General features: G+C 37.9%; 2 protein-coding genes across 10 annotated transcripts in view; one reads left to right on the forward strand and one right to left on the reverse strand.

Moving 5' to 3' along the window:
• Positions 1–2,824, forward strand: part of kcnab2b (potassium voltage-gated channel subfamily A regulatory beta subunit 2b) — a 50,209-nt gene extending 47,385 nt beyond the window's left edge. For all 8 annotated transcript variants that reach the window (XM_052539975.1, XM_052539968.1, XM_052539970.1 and 5 more), the window contains one exon: positions 222–2,824. In XM_052539975.1, coding sequence (XP_052395935.1) covers positions 222–311 — 90 coding nt within the window. In that variant the 3' untranslated portion in view covers positions 312–2,824. The remainder of the gene's footprint in view (positions 1–221) is intronic.
• Positions 2,825–3,091: 267 nt separating this feature from the next.
• Positions 3,092–12,180, reverse strand: part of LOC127944257 (multiple epidermal growth factor-like domains protein 6) — a 51,322-nt gene continuing 42,233 nt past the window's right edge. For both annotated transcript variants that reach the window (XM_052540133.1, XM_052540134.1), the window contains 19 exons: positions 11,380–11,511; positions 11,074–11,202; positions 10,302–10,433; positions 10,101–10,229; positions 9,876–10,004; positions 9,458–9,586; positions 9,250–9,378; positions 8,982–9,110; positions 8,756–8,884; positions 8,526–8,654; positions 8,284–8,415; positions 7,250–7,378; positions 6,993–7,121; positions 6,767–6,895; positions 5,141–5,269; positions 4,902–5,030; positions 4,503–4,631; positions 4,282–4,422; positions 3,092–4,198 (listed from right to left, as the gene is read on the reverse strand). In XM_052540133.1, coding sequence (XP_052396093.1) covers positions 4,143–4,198; positions 4,282–4,422; positions 4,503–4,631; positions 4,902–5,030; positions 5,141–5,269; positions 6,767–6,895; positions 6,993–7,121; positions 7,250–7,378; positions 8,284–8,415; positions 8,526–8,654; positions 8,756–8,884; positions 8,982–9,110; positions 9,250–9,378; positions 9,458–9,586; positions 9,876–10,004; positions 10,101–10,229; positions 10,302–10,433; positions 11,074–11,202; positions 11,380–11,511 — 2,399 coding nt within the window. In that variant the 3' untranslated portion in view covers positions 3,092–4,142. The remainder of the gene's footprint in view (positions 4,199–4,281; positions 4,423–4,502; positions 4,632–4,901; positions 5,031–5,140; positions 5,270–6,766; positions 6,896–6,992; positions 7,122–7,249; positions 7,379–8,283; positions 8,416–8,525; positions 8,655–8,755; positions 8,885–8,981; positions 9,111–9,249; positions 9,379–9,457; positions 9,587–9,875; positions 10,005–10,100; positions 10,230–10,301; positions 10,434–11,073; positions 11,203–11,379; positions 11,512–12,180) is intronic.

Below are 12,180 nucleotides of genomic sequence, written 5' to 3' on the forward strand. Positions count from 1 at the left end.
AATCAATAGGATACATAATCTAATTATAATAAAATCATTTAGAAAATATGAAAAAAAAATTTAATTGGCAAAATCACGGCGACCACATTAATACATCGCAAATTAATCATGCAGCCCTACTATATGTTGAAAATTCTCAATATACAAATACACGTGCTTGTTGTTATTAATGCATTTTTAACATTAAAAACACATTAAACTTAACCCCAGTATTCTTCCAGGTTCTTCCAAAATTATCATCATCAATTATACATGAAGTGGACAGTATTCTAGGCAACAAGCCATACAGTAAAAAGGACTACCGGTCTTAAAAGGAAAGCCAGTGACAGTGCTTCTTTCTCTGAGCTTTGACTGGAAAAAACATTGGCACATGGGACCAGCACTGTCACAGGTCCTGCAGGAGAAGCCAACTCACACACTACATGAAGTCTGCCGACAATAGCCTGAGAGGAGGCCAAGAACCGCACGGGCAGAAGGAAAGCATGCTCACATACAAATCAGCTTGGCCGGCTCAGTAAGCAGAACGCCACTCCAACCAACAAGAAACCACTGAAATCAAGCGTAGCGACTCGCTTCCTCCTCCCCTTTGTCCCCTTGAAGTAAACACTTAGAAAAGCAGTATTTGTACTTACTCTAGAAATGCATGAGATCTGGCCATGGCACATGCTTTTTTTCCTACATATTGGAAAACAAATACACTTGTTAGCTCACAGGAAGTAATGAAGCAGTTTGGTGAATGCAGAAAGTTACACGACTGAACAAACTAAATAATGCATTTGATGTTACTCATCTCTAGTTTTATATAAAAATTGTTAGCCAATCTAGTGCTTGTTTACAAGACCTCATTTATACTGCAAGCTATATCAATTCTGACTGTGTTTTAGCTCTAAACATAGACAGAGGAAGCCATTAGCGTTACATATACAGTAATACTGTATAAAGCTTTGGGTTGTGAGACTGTAAGACATATTAAATAGAGATCGAATACAGGCCTCAACAAATGTGCAATATCAGAAAGTGTTTGTAAACTCATTGTTCTTTTTACTTTTAAAACCTTTTCTAAGATGTAAATGAGCTTATACAGTGTATAGAGACAGTAGTTGAGAGGTGGTCTGTGTGCTCATTTGTCATCGATGCTTCGGGCTGAAAACCAAAGAAACTTCTGTGCTCGAGCTTCCCTTCTGTTACCTCCAAACCACGCATACAAGCTTTGACCACGTGACCTACTGTTTCAAATGTTATTTGAATGTTGTTTATTTTAAGTAGTTTTCGATGTATGTGGAAATCGCTGTTACTATTGATTTAATTATTTGTATTTTTATTTCATCCATTGGCGCCCTCTACTGGCTTACTACATATTAGCCTACTCATTCGAAAAAGGCTTTACACTAACTATTGCTTTTGATCAATAATAATTTACACTAACATATGCAAGGCAGTGCAAGTTATTTTGCATGTGTTTTCCATGAAACGTAATTCCAGATGTGTCTTTTAGACATTTTCAAACAAGTAAGACCGTTATTTGGACAGTGTTAATTTGCTGTCTGAGAATTACTAGATTAATATGCCTTATTTAGTACTAATGCAAAATATTCAGTGCTGGCAACCATTTGTTTTGCATGTTTCATCTGAACCCTGTATGTTTATGCATTATGGCATTTCAAAACCGTCAGTGGTGAATGGAGAGCATAAGCTGGTGTGGGTAAGCAGAGGCTTTATGTGGTCATTTATGTTATCATAATTATTAACTTTAAAATAAATGCCTAAATACATTCACAACATATCAAGGCGGTTCAAAATATTCTGACACTCATTCCAATATGAATGGACGTTTTACTGAATTTATGCATTAACATCTTCAAGGAGTTGCTATACAGTTGGCTGCATGTACATGATGATGAATTTTAATAAGGGCCTATTATTTTAGTGTAGAGCAGTGCTTATGCTTGGCTGGGTATAAAAGTGTTGGCCTGTAGTTGGAATGTAATGCATCTTATTAGGGTTTTGGTTGTCGTCTGAGCTACATCAATTCTTGGGAGAGGAAATCCGTCCAATATACTGTTAAGCAAGAAAAAAAGCAGAGAGATTATTATTTGTAAGGCTTTTTGAAGTAGCACTTAAACCAAAGACTACAGGATTTGATAGAAGTGGAAGGCGTTACTTCTCTAGCCTTTAGCTGAGGGTCATTATAAATGTCCATATGTTGAGTCAGGCTGCATCTATCATTTACAGTAGATGTTAGTGGGTTGCTTTTGCTCAGGAAGTCATAATATCTTGTAAGTTATTAGATGGTAAAAATGAACCCGTTTTACCAGTTTAGCTATGTGGAAGATAAACATCATTGAATGAGACATTGTTAATGTGGTTTTTCCACCCTGCAAGGACAGAGGTTGTTATAGAAGGAGCCTAAGTTGAATACTTTGATGTAAAATTATTAAAAATAAAAAAAAATAGTCCAAGAGTAACTGTATGTACAGGTAATCTGATGTTTTAAAGCTGATTTGGTAAGACTACTGTTTTTTTTTTTGTTTGTTTTTTTTTTGTATAACCTATAATTCTGACTTTCGTTAACTGTATTATGACCATTACTGTTACAGATATGCATTAAGTTATGGTGATTTCTGTAGATACACAATGGAAAGGTTTGATAACATGTATATAATCTAAATATATATATATACACTATACTATACTGGTCTTAATGACCATTATCACATTTGCCTTCATTTATTTTTTCATTGGCAATTATTGCTTATAACATTTGTGCTTGAAGAAAAAATATGTACAGTTTCAAACAACTGAAAATAAACTATTCTAAAAAACATTAACTTAGTCTTTGTGTTTTATATGTCTAAAGACCACAAAGGGGATACATTTATTTATTAAGTGTCCAAAATATGTGTAAATGTGTATTATGTTTGATATCATTTTTTTTCCTCTTAAAATTTTATTTTAAATTATTTAAGAGCATTACAGGGTGGCAATAATTTATTATTATTATTATTATTATTATTAATAAAACAAGCATTTAGGTTTCTAAATGATTCTTAACTGCGGTTATCAAAAACATTCTTTAAAAATTTAACATCTATTTCTATAACCCTTAGAGACGTTTAATCATGAATAAAACACGTGTACACTTTCAGAAATGTAACTATTACAAAACAAAGAAAAAGCATCCACCAGGTTTGCCAGGGTTGCTTAAAAAAATCTTTGGCCATTCCTTAGCTGCAGAAATATTGAAATATACATTTTCTTTGAGTTCATCGTTTGCACTGAGAATACGAATCGCACTTCACAAATGCATAGTTATGTAGAGAAGGTACTGTACAAAAATAAATCTATAGCAAAAACCATAAAAGGACAAAACACTGGTTCAGTATAACGGGAATCATAGTGATTATAAGGTTTACAGTACAGTTTTCTTTCAAATAAATTTGTACACAATAATTCACACATAAAACTTACATTCATACAGTATTCATCCAGTTTCATGTTTTTGGATTACTTGAAAAATTTTGAAATATGGACATCATCAACACCACACTTTATACACCTTAGTAACAGATTCACTCAATTTTGTGCAACATTCTACTTAAATGTTAAAAGAAATTTTAACATTTAAGTAGCCTAGGGGTTAAATGGATCCCAAACCATATAATGAGGTTATTTAAATGATAGCAAGTGTCTGATTTTTGGGTGCACTATCCCTTTAAGCCCTGTTTAAGATCACAGTGACTGGGATTCAGTTCAGTTTCAGGTGAAGCGAAGGCCTTGATTTGGTGCTTTTCTTGATTAGAGTTAAACTGAAGTCTTCAGGAAGTTCGATCTCCCTGAGCAGAACTGACGCTGAAAAAACTTGGAATATGTCCTCATCCAGGAGGAACTTCAAAATGAATAGTCTTCACCATGTTGTCCACTTTTCCACGAGAAAGTATATTATTTATTGACTAACTAAAGGATGTCTCCATCTTAACTGCCACAAGAGTTTGTCCTTGTCAGAGTCATGTGACAGTTTGGTGGCCCTTTGTGTTCAAAGATACAAGGCTTCAGTTTTAGCCAAGAGTCCACTCACAAATTCAAGCCAGGTCAGTTTACTGTCAGTGAAACTTTCGGTGTCTGTTACTGAAACTGTGAGATTGCTATACTGATGAGTCCTTCCTTTTGCTTCTGCTGGTATTCTGACTAGACATGATCCCTGTTATAAAAATAAAAAAAAACATTACACAGGATAGTTGTTATTTGAGATTGCTGTAAAAAGTGAAGGTTATTGTGAATTACCAGTGAAATGACCCTCTTGACAGCTCGGTCCGACCCAGCTGTTGAGACAGGTGCAGCGTCCATTGCGTGGATTGCATTGACCTCCGTTGTGACACTCGCATCTCTCTGAGCAGTCGGGTCCAAATCGATTCACTCCACAGTCTGACGGGAATGCAGAAAGACATTTTTGACTAAATGACTAAAGAAAAAGTCAAGTGATACAAATTCCGTGTTCGGCTTACCTATATCACAGCGAGATCCCATTTTCCCAGGTGCACACAGACACCTGCCACTGACAGGGTCACATGGTGTGTCTCCGTCACAGTCACATTTGTGATCACAATTAGGCCCAAATTTGCCTGGATCACATTCTGAAATATAAACATACAGTTTACATAATATTCATGTATAATAAATGTGTGCATACATATGTACAGATATATGTATGCATATATACTACAGATACATACAGATATATAGATTAGACTATTTATCAATAAAAAATACAATAAAAATCAGTACTTTTACTCCGCAAGGATGCATATTTGACTGAAAGGAACAGTAAAGACATTTGCTAAATTGTCAATGATTTTTAAAACTCTCTTCAGAGATTGATCTATTGATATTGATATCCTCTGCACCTCTATCACAGCGGAGTCCTTGATAACCTGGAGGACAGAGGCAGCGGCCAGTTGCAGAGTCACAAGGTGCATTGGCACGGCAGTCACATAAAAGCTGGCAGCGATGTCCATAGAAACCAACAGGGCATGCTTTTGATAGAAATATATATATAAAAAAACACCTGAATTAGAATCATTACAAAACGGATTAAACTGGTCAGGATGCAAAATTAGCTGCAACAGATGCTGTGTTTTCTCACCATGTTCACAGAGATGTCCATAGTACCCAGGAGGACAGTGACACTCGCCCGTCACTCTGTCACAGGTGCCATGATTTTTACATTCACATATTTCCTTGCAGTCAGCCCCATATCGGCCTCTGGGACACTCTGATCAACACATTTAAACAGAATTTAATCATCTTTTATTTACAGAATGCATCGATGTGGAAGTTTCAAATTTCAATAATTTTATTCAGAATACGACATAGATGACATATCAAATGTTTAAACTGAGAAAATGTATAATTTTAAGGGAAAGATAAGTTGATTTTAAATTTCATGTCATCAACACATCTCAAAACAGTTGGGACAAGGCCATGTTTACCACTGTGTGGCATCCCCTCTTCTTTTTATAACAGTCTGCAAACGTCTGGGGACTGAGGAGACAAGTTGCTCAAGTTTAGGAATAGAAATGTTGTCCCATTCTTGTCTAATACAGGGTTCTAGTTCCTCAACGGTCTTAGGTCTTATTTGTCGCATCTTCTTCATTATGATCTGCCAAATGTTTTCTATGGGTGAAAGATCTGGACTGCAGGCTGGCCATTTCAGTACCCAGATCCTTCTTCTACACAGTCATGATGTTGTAATTGATGCAGTATGCAGTCTGCTGTTGTCATGTTGGAAAATGCAAGGTCTTCCCTGAAAGAGACGACGTCTGGATGGGAGCATATGTTGTTCTAGAACTTGGATATACCTTTCAGCATTGATCGTGCCTTTCCAGATGTGTAAGCTGCCCATGCCACACACACTCATGTAACCCCCTACCATCAGAGATGCAGGCTTCTAAACTGAGCGCTGATAACAACTTGGGTTTTCCTTGTCCTCTTTAGTCCGGATGATATGGTGTCCCAGTTTTCCAAAAATAACTTTTTTGATTCGTCTGACCACAGGACAGTTTTCCACTTTGCCACAGTCCAATTTAAATGAGGCTTGGCCCAGAGAAAACATTTGCGCTTTTGGAACACGTTTAGATATGGCTTCTTTTTTGACCTATAGAGTTTTAGCCGGCGATGGCAGGCAGTGAATTGTGAATTGTGTTTACCAACAATGTTTTCTGGAAGTATTCCTGAGCCCATGTTGTGATTTCCATTACATTAGCAGTTTTTCTCTGAGAAACTCCTTTCTGATATTGCTCCACTTTTTTGGGGGGAGTATTGGGGGAATTGGTGATCCTCTGCCCATCTTGACTTCTGAGAGACACTGAGAGGCTCTTTTTATACCCAATCATGTTACCAGTTGACCTGATAAGTTGTAAATTGGTCCTCCAGCTTTTTCTTATATGTACATTTAACTTTTCCGGCCTCTTATTGCTCCTGTCCCAACTTTTTTGGAATGTGTAGCTCTCATGTCATATTATAGTATTATTATAGTATTTCATTAAGCATTTATTTTATTAATATATATAAAAATAGTATCCAGATATTTTATCAATAAATTATTTCATTTATTTTAGAATCTTAAATGTTGGATAAAAATAATCTTTGGCAGTATTTTATCAATACTGGCTTGAATTTTGATTTCGGTGCATCCCTAGTCACACTGTGTTGATAAAAGCTGAATTAGCAGAATGTCTATGTTCGGGTGAACTGTGCACAATCAGCTGACCTCTATCACAGCTGTTTCCTGTCCAGCCGAGCCCACAGGTGCAAGTTCCTGTAACCGCGTCACACAGTCCTCCGTTACTGCAGTCACAGCGCTGGGCACAGTCCTCACCAAACCAGCCCTTAGTACAACCTGAGACACAATAACTCTTCATCGCATTATTTCATACAAACTCAGCCAAACATTAGTCAGTCCCTTAAACATTACTTTAGCAGGAATACATTCAGACCTTTCCCACAGTCTTCCCCTCGCTGGCCCGCTTTGCACACGCATCTGCCAGTGACCGGATCGCTCCTGGCCCCTTCACCACACAAAGCCACTCGTGCACAGTCTTGCCCGTAACGCCCTGATGGACAGGCTTTAGAGAGAGCAGCCTGTTAGTGATTACTCTAACATTTTTATATATATAATATATATATACATATATAGAAATTATACAATATTTGTTATAGAATAATGATGAAAAATTGTAAAAGTATGACTGACTGATATTGCAGTTTGGTCCAATGAATCCCGGTGGGCAGGTACAGGTGCCAGTGGTGGTCTTGCACACTCCTTTATTCAGACACTGGCACTCCTGCTCACAGTTGGGACCATAACGGCCTACCGCACACTCTAAAACAACAAGGCATCATGGGTACGACCTCTATGCAGTAATCTATAAAGTAATAACGATTTACATCTTTAAAGCTTCACATCATTTGGATGTTTCTTCAACATTAGCCATTTTGGCCACTAATACAAATTACTTTTAAACATTTTGCTTTGTCTAATTTCATAGCTTTTATATCCTAAATACATATAACCGAATAACATGCATAATTTGACCATTATAGATTGACTGAAAATTACATGCAATAAAGTTTTTGAATTTTAATTTACTGAATTGTGACGTAATTAATTTAATCATTTTTGATTTCATAATCTAGGCCAAAGATCTATATATTAAAGGTGTTTGAAAAAAAATGTGAAGAAAAAAAAAAGATAATAAAAGAATGTATGTACAAAAAAAGGTTTTAATATGAGTTCATGAAAAAAGTTTAAATATGTTCGTTTTGTAAGAATTTATAATAAGGTTCCATTAGTTAAAGGTGGTTAATGCATTAACTTACCTAAATTTCCTATCAATAAGCAGTATTTATTTATCTTTGCTGACATTAGTTAATAAAAATACATTCATGATAGCTCAGGTCCATTAAATAATATTAACATACACATTTTAATAATGTATCAGTAAATGTTGAAATTAACATTAACCAAGATTAATAAAAACTTTAGAGGTAGTTTTTATTGATAGTTCATGGTAACTAATGGAACCTTAACCTTTTAATAAAAATCGACACCTGCAAAACAACAGTGCCTGTATACAAATACATAAAATCATATTTTGCCTGTCTGTTGTATTCTGAAATGATTACTATATATTTTTTCCACATATTGTCACATCTTGAATCCTTACTGTACATTTCAGTGTACTTGATTTATTAAGATGAAAGAAGGTAAGATCATGAAGGGCACACCTGTATCACACTTGCTGCCGTGATATCCTGGAGCACAGTAGCAGACACCAGTGACGGGGTGACAGAGCTGATTCACCTCAGAGCACTGGCACATCTGATTACAGTTCAGTCCAAACGTACCTGACTGACACACTGCAGAGCAGGGGAACAAAACAACCTTTGAGATCCAGGGCAGCAGGATTAGTGTTTCGTCATTAAACATTTCAACAGGAGTGTAATGAGATCAGAAGATCAGCACTCACTTCGCTCACAGCCGTTACCAGTAAATCCAGGAGGGCAGCCACACTCCCCAGTAGCATGATTACAGGAAGTACCACGGGGACAGTGGCATCGCTGAGCGCATCGCTTCCCATATGAACCAGGTAAACAAACTGAAAAGAGCACAAATGAGTTACAGGATGCTGGATCTGCCAGCAGGGGGCAATCTAACAGAAAACAAAAACAAAAAAAGATAGATACTGGGGGAAATTACTTTTCTCACAGTGCAACCCTCTCCAGCCTGCGGGACACATACAGGTGCCAGTGATGTGGTGACATGGGGCGTTATGATCACACCTGCACTGCTGCTTACAGCCTGGACCATATAAACCTTGAGTACATGCTGATCAAAACACACAGAATGAGAATACATATTCTTCAAGGTCAGTTTTTTAAGCAGACATTATGATGACTACTGAGGCACTATGATGTTTTTTTACCCATCTCACAGCGTGAGCCCATCCAGCCTGCGGGACAGGAGCACCTGCCATTCTGTCGGTCACAGACACCGCCGTTCTCACACTCACACTTGTGTTGACAGTCCACGCCGAAGTGTCCCAAAGCACATTCTGAACATAAAACACAGGAACAAGATGTTTGCAAAACAAAATCACCAATTTGGCATCTGAAAATGGCTATATATGTTCACAGGTATATGAATTTCTGTAAACATTGCTGTGTGACAGAAATGTCTGGTTTATGTCTCACCCTTTTCACAGGCCACTCCAGTCCATCCACGTAGACATGTGCAGTGCCCACTGATTCGGTCACATGACCCTCCATTCTGGCACAAGCAGTGCTGCTGGCAGCCCGCACCATAGAAGCCAGCTAGGCACTCTGGAGAGAGAAAAAAATTCTCTTTCATTTGAACTTTCAGTTAAGTTTTAAATCTTTACTGAATTGTTAAACACACTACCTTGTTCACAGCTGCTCCCTGTCCATCCTGCTCCACACTCACATTTTCCATCAGCAGGGTCACAGGTGGCATTATTGTGGCAGTTACAGGTTTGACTGCAGCCAGGGCCATAGGTGCCAGCTTCACATGCTACAGCAAGACAGATATAGATACAGACAACTATGAAACTCTATAAACAAGGAACTACAACACATTCCGAAATACAATGCCACCAGGTTTCTACATCAAAGGCAGACATCAGGATGAGGTTGTGTCAGCATTCGTTACTGTGAGTGTACCGATCCATGGACACACAAACTCAGAGCATCTGTTTTATTTCTTTAATTTTACCTTACACGAAAGACAAAGGGAATGCTTTGAACATGCGCCTTGTTTCCATTTATTGTCATGGGATGTTGAGCACAGTAAAATGACTCACTGGTGTTGCAAAGGGGCCCGACCCGACCAGATGGACACTGGCAGTCTCCAGTCACGGGGTGACAACGACCACCATTTAAGCACTGGCACTTCTGCTGGCATTCAAAACCATGAAAACCCTCCGGACAAGCTGATAAAGATACATATATTAACTTAAATATGTTAAATGGACTAGTTTTAGTGATATTATACCACATAACCAACTTCAGCCCTTCTCCTCTCCTACGTTTTTCACAGTATGTTCCAATCCAGCCTGATAAACAAGTACAGGCACCGCTCACATGCTCGCACGCTGCTTTATTCTCACACTGGCATCTGTGGCGACAGCCCTGGCCAAAGAAACCCTCTGGACACTCTAGAAAACAAATTGAAAACATCAGAAAAGGCTAGAATTGTGTTCCCTGGAAATAGCTATGGTTGCTCATACTTTGATCACAGCGTGGTTCCGTGTAGCCTGCTTCACAATGGCACTGTCCAGTCGTAGGGTCACAGCTGGCCACGCTGCTCCCACAGTCACACTGGTTGGCACAGTTTGGCCCCCAGTGTCCCGCCTCACAGGCTGCCACAGAATATGCATGCCCCATTACACCAAATAATGAATTCCCACTCTACCACTGAGATCACATTATGAGTGAAGTAAAAGAACCAGATTTAAATCAGACAACTCATTTATTTTAGGTTTTATTTTTTTTGCAAAAGCTTTGTTTACACTGAAATAAGAATGTGACTGTTTGACTGGTTCTGATGTAACATCTATTAAAGTACAGGCTGAATTGTATGTAATGAGCTCTTAATTAAATGAGCCAATGCAGAGAACAGTGAAAAGGCATTACTAGGAGCTTCATTTTGGGTGAACTCAAGGTGTTGCATTAAAAATATACATACATAACAGATGCATGCTGGATTTTGTTATTTTATGGGGCATGGAGAGGCAAGACTGGGTAGTTGCCACAATGTGAGCAGCAAAGGTCAGTCTTACATACATCTCAGTCTTATGTTGCATGGCTGAGGAATAACAAATCTTGTAAAAGCTGAGTCTAAAGCAATGTTGAAGGTACTAGATGTCAAAGAGGCATCCATGACATCCACAGTGTCATTGGGATGATCACTGAACGACTTGCTTTTGCTTCTGGGTTTGCTTTAGGTTCAAGACAAACAACTAAATCTAAGTAAAATGTGACTTCTAAGTGTGCCCTTACCTTTTGCGCAGTTGGGTCCCATCCAGCCGTCTTTGCAAGAACAGAGACCTGTCACGTGGTGGCAATGCCCTCTGTTTTCACAGGTGCAGCGCAACTGGCAGCTAAGGCCAAAGAGCCCAGATGGGCAGACTGTTAGAAATAAAGTTTATTGACAGGTAAGTTCAAATCTGACATTTGAAAAACACAAATACGCAACAGATGTTTTCTCTTATGTGTGACACAAACTCTAAACTCATGACAGATGTCTGGTTTGAACAGAGGTCTTAAGATACATTAAGATTATGAAAATTAAATATTAAATCTTACCACTCTGACAGAGATTTCCCATGTATCCCGGTGGACAAACACAGGTGCCGTTTTGCCGATCGCACAATCCACCATTATCACAGGAAGGGCATAGTTCTGCACATCCCAGCCCCCAGTGACCCTCTTCACACTCTGAACATAAAAAAAATGTATAGAAGATAATTCATAAAGGGATACTCAAACAAATAGTAATTTTCAAAATAGTAACTTTGATTAAAGTCCTAATGATGAGTTAAAAGTGTAATTTTGACATGAAAAGTAACTTTTTATGTCATAATGTTGACTATATCTCATAATTATGACTTTTAGTCATAATGTTTACTTTGTCAATTTCATTTTTTATCTCATATATGATGTCATCATTTAGTTTTCTCATAATTTCATAATTATGACACAGCATGTTACAATTTAAAAATGTTATTCCATAATTATGGTTAAGTACAATATCATAATTTCAACTTTCTCATAATTATGATTTACCAAAGCATTTCTGTACTCTTCATAAGTTTATCTTATTCATACTTGTCAACACTGCAGTCCTGACAGCATCACAGCAGCACACCTGGCATCTAAACACACACTCTCAGCTGGAACCCACTGACTGTTCATTAATAACAGCTATTAGTCGTCTCTGGCACGGCTTCGCTCCTCTCCTTCTGCACCGCGGCTCGTTATGACTTTATGTATTTGAGAGAGAACTCCTCTAATGGATTGTCCTGTGATATATTACCACGGTTATGTCTGTGATCTTTGGCTCAGCAAAATGTGGTTAATATTAGACCTCCAAAATCACAGCGAAAT

The sequence above is a fragment of the Carassius gibelio genome, chromosome A23 (assembly GCF_023724105.1).
Source record: "Carassius gibelio isolate Cgi1373 ecotype wild population from Czech Republic chromosome A23, carGib1.2-hapl.c, whole genome shotgun sequence".
NCBI classification, from domain to species: Eukaryota; Metazoa; Chordata; class Actinopteri; order Cypriniformes; family Cyprinidae; genus Carassius; species Carassius gibelio.